The sequence below is a fragment of the Anoplophora glabripennis genome, unplaced genomic scaffold (assembly GCF_000390285.2).
Source record: "Anoplophora glabripennis isolate ALB-LARVAE unplaced genomic scaffold, Agla_2.0 scaffold21, whole genome shotgun sequence".
NCBI classification, from domain to species: Eukaryota; Metazoa; Arthropoda; class Insecta; order Coleoptera; family Cerambycidae; genus Anoplophora; species Anoplophora glabripennis.
In genome coordinates this window covers 1,396,084-1,411,965 of record NW_019416454.1, presented here as the reverse complement: position 1 = coordinate 1,411,965, position 15,882 = coordinate 1,396,084, and the positions used below count along the sequence as shown (strand labels likewise).

The 15,882-nt window shown below is 31.3% G+C and overlaps 1 protein-coding gene across 2 annotated transcripts in view; it reads left to right on the top strand.

Annotated features, from left to right (window-relative positions):
• Positions 1-13,776, top strand: part of LOC108906211 (myeloid leukemia factor) — a 28,438-nt gene extending 14,662 nt beyond the window's left edge. For both annotated transcript variants that reach the window (XM_018709433.1, XM_018709426.1), the window contains one exon: positions 13,038-13,776. In XM_018709433.1, coding sequence (XP_018564949.1) covers positions 13,038-13,143 — 106 coding nt within the window. In that variant the 3' untranslated portion in view covers positions 13,144-13,776. The remainder of the gene's footprint in view (positions 1-13,037) is intronic.
• The last annotated feature ends 2,106 nt before the right edge of the window (positions 13,777-15,882 follow it).

The following is a 15,882-nucleotide window of genomic DNA, read 5'->3' as shown; positions in this document are numbered from 1 at the left end:
TACGCTACAATTACATTTAGTACCTGCCCCAATAAATATATTTTGCTTTCTGGGAATTTACGAGACATATAAATTATACTTTGAATCATCCGAGATTATCCCAAATAAATGTATTTAGCAAATGAGATTAGAATAAGTAGGCTGGAAACATAAATTAGTTGTTGTTTATTAGGGTACACAAGCACAAATCGAGTAGGTAATGAGACGGATAAATGTTAATTAGGATGGGGTAATAAAAGTAGGTACCTGGGGACAAGGATAAAACGGAAAACATTTCGAGGCACGAATCGGAAGTCTTGAAGCCTAATTCCTGCTCGGTTGTGTCTCGTGTTACCAGCGAAATTAGTAGAATAAAGTTTTACATGCTACTTACAGTTTTTCTCCTCACTTGAAGAACCAAACCACTATAACAGTTTTTTACACCCTTAATGTTTGGCGTTGGCGGCATTTATTATCTAAGAAGATGCTATTTTCAATTCACTTTTCCCAAACTCACAGGCGTTGTAGAGTTTCGATCATTAGTTGTTTTTGTACCTAAATAGTATTGACATATGCATTTACGGACAATTTAATTTTTCAAATTTAATTTGTTTAAAAATGAATTAGCCATATCTCGGTTAATAATGAACGTATCGAGATGATTCTTCTTTTAATTTGGGGTAGCGCGAAAATTCATGAGCATTGAAGCTATTGTATTAACGAAATTAACATTATTTCAACCCGAGATTTAATTTTTTGTTTAGTAAATCTCGGGTTGAAATAATGTTAATTTCGTTAATACAATAGCTTCAATGCTCGTGAATTTTCGCGCTACCCCAAATTAAGAAAAGAATTATTTCGTTACGTTCATTATTAACGCGTAGCACGCATGCTCCGCCTCGCTCTTCCCACTCGTTCGCTAGACCGAGTAATAGAACGCATCGCCGCTATTTTCTTTTTTGCAATTAAATAGTTGAATTCACCTTAATGTTAATGTAGGACATGAAAATATAGCTCTTAATGTATACTCTCTCCAAATTTCGGCTCTTAATATTAATAATTAAGGTCACTGCGATTAAATAAATAAAAAAAATTATCTCAGCTTCTAATCAACTTACAACAACAACTTTTTTTTTAATTCGAAGAAAGTTAAACTATAGAGGTTACTATTTTATTTTATAATAATTACCTATCTTAACAATTTAATAAATATTAACATTTTTTCAGTCATTTTTAAACAAATTAAATTTGAAAAATTAAATTGTCAGTAAATGCATATGTCAATACATCTATTTAGGTACAAAAACAACTAATGATCGAAACTACAACGCCTGTGGGCTTGGGAAAAACGAATTGAAAATAGCATCTTCTTAGATAACAAATTCCGCCAACGCCAAGCTAAAGAAACTTTCGGGCTAAATTTTTTTTACTACTTATTAAGGGTGCAAAAAGCCTCAAAAATCCTGAATTACAAGTGTCTGTGATGAAAATTGTATTAATTATTAGCAATTGAAAAAAGTGGACATTTTCGACCATTTTTGAGCTCTTGCGCATAAACAAATTATCGGAATTTAATCGGACTTGTCTTATTTTACAGATTTATTTAATACCTACCTTTTTGTATAAACCCTTTTTCTCTGTGAATAACAGTTTTTTTACGCGAGTCAAAAAACCATTTTCCATAACTTTGACCATTGTTTTAATAAAGTTTCCCAACTAGTCTCAAATTGATCTTTTTTATATTTTGTTTACAACACGTAACACAGAGAAACTTCTAATAGTATTTTTTACCCGAAAAAAAGCTATAATGACTGGCCTAAAGTGTGTGTTTTTATATTAATAATATTTGAACATTATTTTTAATTTTGTTTTAGAAAATTATTAATTACTATTTAGCTATTTAATTGGTAGAATTCAATCTCGAATTTAATGCTACTTGGGGCATGTCTGTGAGATTAGATATCTTTTGCATATCTAGATTTTTGCTATCAAACAATTGTTAGTTTTGAAAAATAAACCTGTACATTCCAACCCTATCATAATACATTATTCCATGCCTGACCCATTATTGGAATTTTTATTACACCCCTTTGAGACCCTTTTTTTTACATTTCTTCTATGCTTGTAATTATTGTTCATGGGAAACACATTTTACCCTTCTTCTTTGGTGAAACCGTGGGGACGCCTCATTTCTTTGTAGATGCTAATACCTGCTTGCACCTATTCTCATTGTACCAGGTCTTGTAAAAGTAGAAAGTACCACTTTAGCAGTAACATAGTTATCGGTAGTGCATGTATAGAATTGTACAGTTTGCTTTAACATGCCTTTTTTGCGTTGGGAGGTGATTATCTGCCTCTAGCTTGGCAGATAGTTTATCTTCGGACTGCGAACCGTTGGGTGTATTGATTTTTGTACGATTTCTTATGCTAATTTCATGCAGATCTTGCTAATCGATTAGATTGGATTGAGCATCACTTATCCGCTGATTGCGAAAGAAATGACCCCGTCTAATGGAAAGAGCGTATTAAATGCTGTTTTTAGATAGTTTGGTCTTGGTTTGAGACAAAAATCGGATGAAGAATGTCAGGATTTTTACAAACTTACAAATTATTTCATTTTGATTCATATTCCTGGCGTGTCGAAAAACGCGTCGAGGTATACAGTGTGATCCATTAACGGTACGGAGTGGTTGTATATTGGAAACTAGACGTGCTACGATTACGGAGTAGAATATCTAATAAATACAGCCAAAAGAAATTTATTTAAAATATTTTCAAGTTTGTAGCTTCACCGCTATGGGGCGCAACTGCCATAGTATAACCTAAGTTGAAAATACAGGGTGATTCACCACTTATCTAAAAAAATTTGGGAATAGATGCGGCATGAGAAATGGAGTCAACATTGTAAAAAAAAATTCTGTAAAATACATATAGTTTCTGGGAAAAAAATTATTGAAGTTATAGCACATTAAACCACTACATAGCTGGACAACTGTAGTTTCTAGTATCATTCGCCACGTGGCCTCATCGACTCCGAATACTGAATTCGGATTTTGCAATCGTCGTTGCGATATTTACCTGTTATCTGTGGTTTTTATAATACGTTTTTAGTAGTTGGTGTCAAAAATGGGTAGTTAGTGTCAAAAATGGTTTGCGTGTACTCGGAGTTGATGGATATCGTTTTAATTTATGGTGAAGCGTTTGTGTTATGGTGAAACAAGACATCATTTGTGTTAGTTCGTAGAAAGTGAGTAAGACGGACCCAAATGTGTTTACACGTGAGTGGATAAAATTTTGAACAATTGCTGTTGCAGCATCGGGTATGTCAAATGATTTTATTATTTAAAAACACAAATTAATTTTATTAATAATTAATAAAGGTAAAAGCATTTGAATTTGCCGATATAAAATAGGTGCGATAAAATTCTATTTACATATTTCTTTCCTTGCGAAAGTTTTTGTCCGTTTTTATCACGCTGCCATACCGGTCGCATTGTGCGAGGTCAGGTTTTACAGTGGGCCAGTTTCCAGTGCCGTGCAGAAGTGTATTTTTAAATCAATTTCGAACTGACCTTTTTGATTTTTTCTTTACAAAATTGTATTTGTATGAGTCCCCTGTACATCCAGATTTTTTTTTTGGATAAGTTCTGAATCACCCTGTACAATTTTTAGATACACTGTTAAACCCTTTACAAGTTTTGTTTGAACTTTTTTTGTTTGTTATTACCATGGCAACGCCTGTAAATAATCTCGGCGGTAGTTGTATATTTTCTACAACAAAATATAAGATTGGTTTTATATTTCACAAAAGTCAAATTATATACAGGGTGTCTTAGCAAGAAGTGCGCAATCTTTAAGGGGATGTCCCCCGGTAAAAATAAGAAAAACATTTTATACCGTACGTTTAAATTTTATCTTTTGCTGTTTTGGAGTTACCTTCTTAGATATAATCTTATTTGTGCCATATTATTAGTTTCTAAAAATTAGTCTATGTCCCAGTAGGGTAGAATTCAAAAATATTAAATTTCAAATTCTATTTAAGTAAGGGTCAAAGGTTAAGTAAAGGTTCAGCTAATTCAAATAAATCCATACATTTTTTCCGAAAAATCTTATTAAATGAAGTGAAATGATGTTTTTCGATACTAGAAATCTAGATATGCGAAAAGTATCTAATTCCACACACAAAACTCCTAACTAAAATAACCGAGATGTCATTAGTGCAAACAATTAAGGGTCAAAAGAATTTCCGAAATTTTTCCGTGATTTTTTACAGACTGCATTTTGGTGAAAAATGGTGGTATCGGGAATTAAAAAAAAGCATTTCGAAGCACTAAGATTCTAGTTTTTAGATCTTTCGGTCGAAATTTTTTAGGAGTTACGGTTATTCTAAGATAACGCGAGAAAAAAATTTGCAAATTTTCTTTTTTTTTTTTTCGAGACTTGGAAACATTTTTTTAGCTAAGCCATTGCATGGACCAGATAGCTTGTTTATTCAGCTTCAATTTCCTTTTTTTTAAATTTTTCATCGAAATATCGGACTTTTAATGGAAAAGGACCCTTTTGTCTTCAATTATCGAAATCTCGGCGACAAATGGTCGTAGAGAATTGAAGGACAGTTTCGAAAACTGGAATAAATTTCTCATAACATGCTGCCGCAACTTTTCGGAAAATTTTTTTTTCATGTTTTACACGAATTTTAAAAAAAAACAGGAAAAAAAAGGGTAATTTATCATTTTTTAGAAAATTGACCGCTAAATTAAAAATATTCCGAAATGACTAATGTTAAGCATGACTTTTACAGTTCGATATACCCAGAAGAACCCTGAGAAGTTCTCGATCTAGCGAACCGTTGACCTTAATTAATAGTTTCAAAAAATTTTCGAAAAAATTTGTTTTTTTTTTGGTTTTTTGAAAAACCTTCCGGACATCGAAGAAAGCAAAATCCAAGTGTTTCCAGCACGATTCGGCTTTTTCGTCGTATGCTTCTGTTCATCAACTTTTAATTAAATTAAAATTAAAGTTGACCCAAATCAGATTTCGACCCCTATTCATACCGTCCTTTGAGACAAATTTCAAAATAATTTTTGTGCAGTCTGTAATCACTTAAAATCACCCTTTTTCTTCTCTGAAAAAAATTTCAATTTTTTGTTTTTCATCAATTGAAACGTTATTTGCGGTAAAAATGTGAGAAAACCTCAAAAACATATTTTTTCCATTTTAATCATGATTCTGAAGTGTTTAAGCTCAAAAAACGTGGCCCTTTAATTGTTTGATATTTCGATGGAAAATGGTCGTATCAAAATTTAAAAAAAAGGAAAGTGAAGCTGAATAAACAAGCTGTTTGGTCCATGGGCTTAGCTGAAAAAAATTTTTCCCAGTTCGTGGACTCATAAAAAGAAAAAAGAAAATTTGCAAAATTTTTGAATCTTAGAGCTTCAGAATGCTTTTTTTTTAATTTCCGATACGACCATTTTTCACTTTAAATACAGTCTTTAAAAAATCATGGAAAAATTTCAGAAATTCTTTTGACCCTTTAATTGTTTGCATTTGTGTATGCCAAAAATTATATTATTTGCAATAACTTGTACAAAAATAGTAACCGTCTCTCAGTGACTGAATTTGGCTATAGGATATGCTACATCTTTTTTTTTGTCAAAATTTCGAGCTTGTTTTGAATATCCAAAAATATATCTGCATGCGAGAATAAATGTGCATTGAGTTCATTCCTTTGATTGGAACTGTACTAGATAAACTGATAAAAAATCGTATAACTAAGTAAACAGCAAAAAAAAATAAAATAGAAACATTTCCAATTTTTTTTAGTGATTTTTGAAAGCCTGTAACTTCGTGAATAATGGTCGTATCGAGAAAAAAAGACTCATCTTGAAACTTGGTTCTAGTTTTGGAATCTTGAAATGAAACATGTTTTTGACATCACTATTGGCGGAATCAAAAAAAAAAAAATAATGAAAGCAAAAATTTTACAATTTTGTTTTTTGTGAAAACAGTTCATGGCTCAGAAAAACTTTTTCTCTCTCAATCAATGCCAGGGTCATTTATTTAGCCTGAAATATCGGCTATTGAATGAAAACCTTTTTTTTTATCATCGATATCTCGTGAACTAATGGTCGTATAGCGAATGGAAGGTGAGTTTTAGAAACTTGAATCAATACTCTTCAAGGGCCTTTTGGTATGTTTTTTGTATTATTTTGAAAAACTACAAAAAATAACTTTCTGCTGTTTTGTTTAGGAAACTTGTTTGTTTCCTTAATTTTTTACGTAAGACATTTTTCATGATCCAAGTCACCTAATGCAGAGTAATTTTTGATATTGATTATTCAAAACTTTGCGCTGACCTGTACCTTTTATTTTAAAATGCGCTTACGTCTTAAAAATATATTCTATTTTTTCTTGCTATTTGACCCTCGGTATATAATTATCTGTCGTCTATTTAATTTCGCCTTTGTCACACCCACTATAGAAATCCACGTGTACAAGACTACTGTAGAAAGTGATTAGTTAATTTTACTTGGTATTGCGATTGTGCAAGGTTTTATTAATGTCCGTTATTTGTTCCGCGGTTGCATTTCAATCAGTTTAGGCACGCTTGATCGTTGTGTATGCATTATTTTTCTGAACCAGGATGTACAGGGCGACCCCAAAAATGTTCCTTTAATTCTTTCCAAAAGTTTGATCGTTTGGAACGGAAAAACGGTTGGATGGATCAACTTGCCGATTTAAGAGGTTATTGTAGGTACATTGTGCTGTAAAAATTTCTCTCATCCTTAGTCTTTCCATCAATATTTGTAAATTAACGGCAGATTTTGTACAAAAAAAATGTAAGAAGTTTTTTTGCACTTTTTTCAAATGAATACTAAGTATGAAAAAAAATATGTTTTTCTTCGAAAATCATAAGTCCTTGTGGATAATTTATTCAACTTTTCAAAATCGCTCTTGGATTTACTGTGCAATAATTTGTTGTAAAGATGTCGAATATTGAAGAAAAAAGTGTCATTTTTCAATCAACCGTCAATATCTCGGTAATTAATAGTAGTACGGAGAACTTTCAAAAAGCAAATTGAAGCTGATTTAATAAGCTAACTGACCTCTACATTGATTGAGTTCGAAAAAAAAAAATCCGTGGACAGTCCAAACAAAAAAGAGATTGTACAATTTTTTTGTTTAGGTATTTGATTCCTCGACAATCACAGCTCAGAATTTTTTTTTGTAAAATGGTCTTGAAACTAGAGACTTATAAAGCACAGCTTATATAGCTCCCCAACTGTCTTGGCGGTAACGGTTAGCGTCGATTTCGTCGCGCAGCGTTTATGCCCCGCCTTCCAGCGGAAAAGGCGGCTTTGGCGTTCGTTCAGGCGAGGAACGACAACGGGTAGTAAGAATTGCAATCATAGGCGTGTGTATAATTTCGTTGATTTATTTTTATTTTATATAATAATGAAAATGAAGATACCTTATTTGGACAATTGCAAATGCCAAACGATAACTTTGTTGAGCTCATTTGTAACACTGAAAAGATATTTCAAGATAATTTTGAACAATTNATAATTATCTGTCGTCTATTTAATTTCGCCTTTGTCACACCCACTATAGAAATCCACGTGTACAAGACTACTGTAGAAAGTGATTAGTTAATTTTACTTGGTATTGCGATTGTGCAAGGTTTTATTAATGTCCGTTATTTGTTCCGCGATTGCATTTCAATCAGTTTAGGCACGCTTGATCGTTGTGTATGTATTATTTTTCTGAACCAGGATGTACAGGGCGACCCCAAAAATGTTCCTTTAATCCTTTCCAAAAGTTTGATCGTTTGGAACGGAAAAACGGTTGGATGGATCAACTTGCCGATTTAAGAGGTTATTGTAGGTACATTGTGCTCTAAAAATTTCTCTTAACATTAGTCTCTTCATCAATATTTGTAAATTAGCGGCAGATTTTGTACAAAAAAACGTAAAAAGTTTTTTTTGCACTTTTTTCAAATGAATAACAAGGATAAAAAAAAAATGTCTTCGAAAATCATGACGGGTCCTTGTGGAGAATTTATTCAACTTTTCAAAATCACTTGGATTTACTGTGCAATAATTTGTTTTTAAGATATGAATGATTAAAGATAAAAGTGTAATTTTTCATTCAACTGTCAATATCTCTGTAACTAATGGTCGTACGGAGAACTTTCAAAAAACAAATTGAAGCTGATTAAACAAGCTAACTGACCTCTACATTGATTGAATTCGAAAAAAAATCCGTGGACAGTCCAAACAAAAAAGAGATTGAACAATTTTTGTCGAAGTATTTGAATCCTCAATAATCACATAAAATGGTCTTGAAACTAGACTTAAAGCTTCAAAACTTTTTTCTCGACACGATTATTTTTCAAAAAAGCTATTGAAATATTTCTGTACCCTTAATTTTTTTCAGAACAAAACGGTATCGAAAAACTCTTAATAACAGTTGTTGAGAAAAATGATCATTTTCATACAGGGTGTATCAGGGTCTAGTAGGATTATCTGAAAAAGTAGTCAGAATTGGATTCTGATATATAATTTATATACAGGAGTTTATCAAAAAGATCTATTCAATGAAAATAGTGTCAACTTTCTCGTACTTCCGGTTATGCCGGAAGTCATCGTCAACTCGGTTATTTCAATTGGAACGCTGTATATATTTGCATGTTTTAATTCTGCGGCAAATTCTAGACTATTTTCATGTAAGGTACTATAGGCCAAAATGTGGCAGTTTTCAAGTTGTTATTAATTTTCGAAAAAAATTGAGGGATGTAAATGATTTTTGAAAATAGAATAACTCGGACATTTTGCTTTATTTATTAATGAAATTTGGCATGGATAATTTAAAAGCAATGGAATTCAACCAGTTTATGTCAAATTTGTAAAAATTCATACTGTTTAAAAACGTGTGGCCAATGTTGTGACGTTGAAGTTGAATTTACTCAAAAATTTCAAATGGCACACTCTGTATATTATTACATTGATGGATGCAGAATTAAATTTGCTTTAAAATGATCCTATGGTTCTCTATACCCAAATTTGACAGTTCTTGTATAAATTGGAATTTTTTTTTATTTCAACACAGAAAAATCTACGAGTATGGTGAATTTATTTAAAGCATCGCCTTTTTTGATATAATATACTGAATTATTCTTTTTGATGAAGGTATAACAATAATACAAATTACAGTTCATTAATCAGACACCGTTTATTATTCAATTCTTTAGTACACCAAATCCACCGTACATTTTTCTGACTACTTGAAATAATCCTACTGGAACCTCTTCGTGATACACCCTGTATATAGGGTCAATTGGGAAAAATAATTCCCATAACGTCACAATCCTTAGGGCGATAAACATACCAAGATGGAATTTTAATAGATACTTATGTCATAAAGATCCCCGCCTGCGGTTTTCTATTTGCTCTTTCCGTTTTCCTATGACGGGAGCCAACCATCAGTCTGGGTCACCCTGTACTTTCGAGTCGAACTGGCATGGAACCAGGTGCTTTTTTGGATTTGTGGTTATAGAGGGACATAAATTATTGGACTATTTAATGCTTTTTAACATATTGGGCGAATCGTACACTGATCCAATATTTTATTTTTGATCAAATTTTAGTTTGGCTGTATCGTGCCAGGCTGTAAATTTTAAAACGTAGTTTAATGTTTAACAGTAAAGCCCCATCCTTATAGGGTTGGACAAATATTGTTTTCAGCATACTTTTTTCCAGGAACAAAAAAAATATCGTGTCTTTAAAAAAATTACTTACGATTTTTTCAGTTTCAATTTAAGCGTTGCTCCTTTATATACTTTCGGGCGGGTACGCCACTGGAACCAGTTGATTCAATTTAAAAGAAGAGTTGATTTTATTGCGAGTCTCTTGAGGGGGACCTATTAGGAAAAAATTGTAGAACGGCTAGTCATTATTCTGTATTTTTTTACATATGAAAAATGTTTTAAGTTATACAAACCGGAAATCTAAATTTAAAACATGGCCTTGACACGTTGTATCTTAGGCTAGGCTCGATAATTCAATATGTTCACAGCCTTTTCATAATCGGTGTTGTTTTAAGTACTTTTTAAGAAGTTAAACGGCTGAATATTAATTTTCTTTGTTCTAAAATGATATATATTTGATTGTTCAAATGATGAATTTTAATTAAAATTATTATTTTATCTAACCACCACTTAAAGTAATAATTCATTTTATTAGTTATAGGAATTTCCTTAATTCAAAGAAATATGAGTTACGTAAAATAATGTAATATAAAATATGCTTAGTTATATAAAAATTTAAACTTTTTTCATCCGCGATATTATAATCTGAATGTTATAACGTCATAGAAGAATTATGTGTATTTTTAAATTTATTTTATTGGTTATAAAAACAGTATGTGAATATGTATATCAAATTTTAACATTGTCATAGTAAAATCTTTATATACAGAGACTTTCTATAAATACAAATGTAGATTCATTTTCTCTCGGTGTAAAGTAATAAACAATTCTCTAGCTTGATTTTTTTTTGGCGCTTTACAGATTTTGGTGTTGTACAATGTGTTGTGTGCTTATTTGCTTAAATTGCTTAGAGTTGCTCAAAAATAAAATTATTAAGCAAATTAATGATTATAAAATTATTACATTATTAGGGGAAGGTTTAGATATCACTTCATATAGAACATCAAAACTATCCAACCAAGTGATTTCAGTTACATTCTAGTATTAGTGTAATTAGATTTATCATTTTGCTATTCAAGGTTAACTATATCCTGACTAAAGAGTTCAATGTGTTCAGGTTGAATAAGAATAATTCTAGTGATTTTTACAAAATCTGACTAATTATACAGGGTGTCCTCCTTTATTGGTGTAAGTGCCATTGATGTAATAACTAAAAACCAACGGAAGTTCGAAAAATTTTTATTAAATGGACTTTAAAAACGCACGTATTAAAATTGTAAATGTGGAACTTGTTACGATTTTGTATGTCAAAAATTGTTTTTTTTTAAATTTATAATTGGTAAATAGTAAAATAAGAGTGTATATTTTTCGGGCAAAAGTGCTTTCTTTTACGTTCACAAAATAATTGATATTATCTACGTTAAAAAAAAACAGTGTTGTGTTGTACCATAAACAGGTCCTTATGATCTGTAAAGTTATTTATAAATATTTAGAAGATTCTAATTAATTAACTGTATAAGAGACAAGCTAATGCAGCTGAAACCGCCCAGCAATTAACATTAGAGTAATAAGAACGTAGATACCTTTTTCACCTCATAACTGAACCAAGCAGGCATTTTCAATTTTTTATAAACATTCCTTATCTGTTTAAAATTGCTGGTCAATAAACTGTATCCCTAAAAATTAAAGCATTTTTTACTTGTTGACTGGGATGGATAAAAAGAAGTAACTCATTTTTAGCTTCATTCAAGATTAAACCATGGTTAAGAGATACAATAGAAATGCTCGCAAATCTCGGCATATTGACATACAGCTTGATCAAATTCATCGTGTATTAATAATATTAATAATAATAATAATAATTTATTTTCCTCAGAGACATAATATGTATAGGAATAGTCAAATAAAACTTACAAACTAAGACAAAGTAGTAGTAGTTATACAGTATAGAAGGCATCTACCCCACTGTTAGGGTCTCTTGTCTTTACCATTAATGCTGCGGACTGTCTTCTTGATCTGCGCACACGCGGTTATGAATTTAGTCAAGTTGACGGTTCAGCGTTGTAAAACAGATAAATCAGCTATACAGGGTGTTCTGAAAGTCTGTCAGGAAACTCCGGTGATTCTACGGATTAAAATAGTAACAGTATGTAATGAACATTTTTTTCGAATTGTCAATTGTTTGCAAGTTACACCTTGTCAAAGTTATTTTTTTTTAAATTTTCTATTTAAAAAACTTATTTAAATCAAGTTCGATTAGTCTCTCACATTTGGCACACCCGCTAAGTAGATCTATTGGACCAGTCGAAGAAAAGTTTCATTGCTAGAGGGCACTTTACCTAGAACTCAAAATTTTTCGCAACATTTGTCTCGTTTACTTAGTAGTCCAGTAATATTTTTCGCATAATTAAAAATATTTTTAAATTTTTCTTCGTTAAGAGCAATAGTTTACGTCATTACGTCTTGAAAAAGGCGTTTCAAGTAGAGATAAAACAGTTCGTGAGAGAGATTTATTATTACCTATGTATATTGATAATATCATAGTTGTTTTTTATTTACTTTAAATTAATATCTGTCTTGTCCTTATCCTTAAAGTCTTTATAATATCACTGACACCTGACACCTGACATCCGAGTAATACGCGACGCGTACTTTAACCACGAACTGAAACTATAAGCAGCTTTGAGCGGGCCTCAGTTCCCTCGTAAATCACGTTATTTTAACCGCCTCAAACAATTATTTTATACTGTTATTTTGATTTTTGGTAAATTAATGTAATAGATAATTGGAAATTAGTTTACCTGGTTATTTAGGTTAATAGGAGAATAGTAAATATTAAAATATATGGTGTGAGAGCCAAATTTTACAGTCAGGTCCGGCCTCGGTTGCTTCATACGACGAGCCTCCACTGCTTACTTGACGAAAATGTGACGTTTCTGTTGGGTTAGAATTTTTAAGAACAGTAAGCAAACATGAGCAATTTTCTTTAACTTATGGCAGAAACTTGTGAAACGGCTAATAGTCTAACAATTTGGCACCTAAAAAAATTGTAGCATGCTTAGGATTTGCCATTTTGGAGAAACTGTAGTTGTCAGTCCCACTTAATAAAGAATATTTGAACTTGAATTGTTTTTTTCTTACTGTGTTAACAATACATCTATGAATCAGAATAGCCTGTAATTTTTGGTCTTCAAAGCATAATAATTTTTTTAAGCCATAGAGCTGATTTTCCTAATCACTCTCTGACTTTTAAGATTTCAATTTGCTGAGCTCTGTGTTTTTCTTGTGTTAAAGTGTACTCTTCTACTTGCTTAAACGTTTGAAATGTAACGATCGTTATTTTGTGTTTCAGTTCGCTAGCTAGAACTCCATATACTCCACCCAACCAACAGCAGCAGCCTAGGAAAAGCAAGAACGTGAAAACAGTGTCGGGTTCACCCTCGCACGTAGACATCTAAAAGAACCACGAGTATTAACTGATTCAAATTTAAAAGTTTTTTAGTTCTAGCACAATTGTCTCTAGTACGTACGGTTCGTACGGAACTCGTTCGAAATATATTATTTTTCTATAATTCTGTCCATTTTTCAGTTGCGGTTGGAGTAGCAACTTGCTGTGTTAGATTCGGGGAGGCGGTCCTAAAATTTAAACTTTTTATGTGAAATCATGTGTGAGAGATAAATCGGAGACTTTGTAGAATTATTATCATTATTTTTATATTATCCTAATCTTTATTGTAGCCTTTATTTTTTTTAATGCGTGTAGCAAATTGCTGCTCTGACAGGAAGTTTGACCTGGCGATTTTATCCAATCGTTTGCCGTAATGGCAGACGTACGTAATTTTAAGTGGTTAAGTGAGATTTTTCGTATTAGTTCGATACTATCCTAGAGTTTAGGTTTCTTTTGTATGTCGTGAGCACAGTAAATGGGGTTATCGTTGCTATTGTATGATGTAATTTTTGTGTGGTGATGTTCAATTAAGAGATAAACTCTACGGATTATCTACACTTAGTTTAGTGTTAAAGTGTAATATATATAAGTACAATGTATTGCTTTAGGTTTAATTGAAATAAAGTGAAGTTATATATTCCGACAAGGTGTTTCCCTAAGACCCGGATTAATCGAATTTTCCATATGGAAACAGAAATATTGAAATAATGAAGCAAATTAAATATTGATACTGAAAATTCATGGTATTTAATACAAAAGTACATTAAATTTACTGAAATTCGAGTTGCTGTAGATTCTACAATTCTGCTTTGAATTTCACATAGTTGGCCAGTGTGTATACCTGGTTGCATAATATTGAAAGTCCATGAATAAGAAAGTTATACAGCCCAGCAAATACTATGAACTACAAATCTAAAATTTGCATACACATTCATATTGTAATTTGCCAATATTACTATAGTCCAGACGGTATCTGTTTCAAAAAGTCCATATTTGGGTGAATAGTCCACGGGTCGACATACAAAGAAAAAAATTATTACCAGCAAGCTGTAACTTTGCGTGCAGCTTAAGTTTGACGAGTCTCCCAAGATTTGACTACGAGGAAAATTCAACAGTGGTAAGTTTTCTCGTAATTTTCAGGAAAACATGTCAGTCTGGCATAAATATGGAATATTATGACCAACACTTTTTTTTTTAAATTTTAAATGCAAGATATATATTTTTTAATCCCCCCAAAAAATTTGTCCAACAAAAATTTTGGCATTTTGAGTTTGTCCCCCATCCCAAATATGTCGATTTGGTGACATTATGGTTGGTGACAACCAACAAGCTGATTTTTCTGGGAGGGTTTGGTAATAAGATTTGAAAAGAAAGTATCTTATTGTCCGACAAAATTCTTGAGAAGTTTTTGCAGTCCGACGCCCCGAAGATGTCGATTTAACGACAACATGGTTGGTGATAACCAGCAATTTGGTTTTGATTTTTTTCTCTAATAATTGAAATGTATAACATAATAATATACTTGTCTGCCAAAAAGATTGGAAAATTTGCCTAAAAAATGGGAAAAATAACTATTTTTGTGGTACCTAATGTTCCTATAAATAATTAATTTTTTAATGAAAAAATAAAGAAGAATAAATAAGAAATATCTTGTTTACAGGAGCAACAGAAATTCATAAATAATTATGTCTATAAAAATTAATTTAATTTTTCTACATCAAAATGATTTTTTTGTTCAAAAAACTTTTATGTACGTTTTATTTTATAAACTGTTGTAACTATTTTATAAAAAAATGGTAAATGTAAAATGAATGCATAAATTTTCGCTTGAGTTTTTTAAATTAAAATTTGCAGTCTTGTTTTGACAAACAGTTTACACATAGTTTTGTTCTTGAAAAACCATTTAAACCAATTTTAAAAATATTTTGAATCCACCGCGCGCTCTCTATTTCTTTTCTCAAGGAATCCAAAAAATGATAATGGTACGTTACCGCAGGTAAGTGCACACACACATAGACGCATGCATTAACACATAAGTTGAAAGCGAGTGTTCTCCGAAAAAGAATTTTGACCTCATTTTCGTAAATTTCGTAAATCATGGAGTGTTTTGTTTGTGTAATTGTGGAAATGATAAATCAAGAGGAAAAAGTGAAAAAGTAAACAAAAAATAATTAATAATTTTATGACAAATTTATTAACAATTTTTAATATTTACTATTCGGTTTTAACAATATTATTCTGCATTATCCACTTAATAACGTACGATTGAAATGCAGCAATTTTAGTTGTGTTAATTAATTTTCTAAATGTTCAGATATTGCATATATCAATTTTTTTGTAATTGTATAAAAAAATTAATTTAAATTAGTAATATTTATTTTGAAATTGAGAAATTAAAAAAAAATTTTTTTATTATATATTTTTTTTATTAAATATAAATTTTTCTTCTCCATCATGTGTAAGTATTGAAACCGCAACATTTTATCGTTTAATTTTGTCGGACAAGCACAAAAAAGCGATAATTTTGTCGGACAATTAAATTCTCAGATTAATATTGCATTTTTTTTTAAATAATGACGCTTTTGTCTGACAGCTGATTATCACCAACCATGTTGTCGTTAAATCGACATCTTCGGGGCGTCGGACTGTAAAAATTTCTCAAGAATTTTGTCGGACAATAAGATACTTTCATTTCAAATCTTATTACCAAATCCTCCCAGAAAAATCAGCTTGTTGGTTCTCACCAACC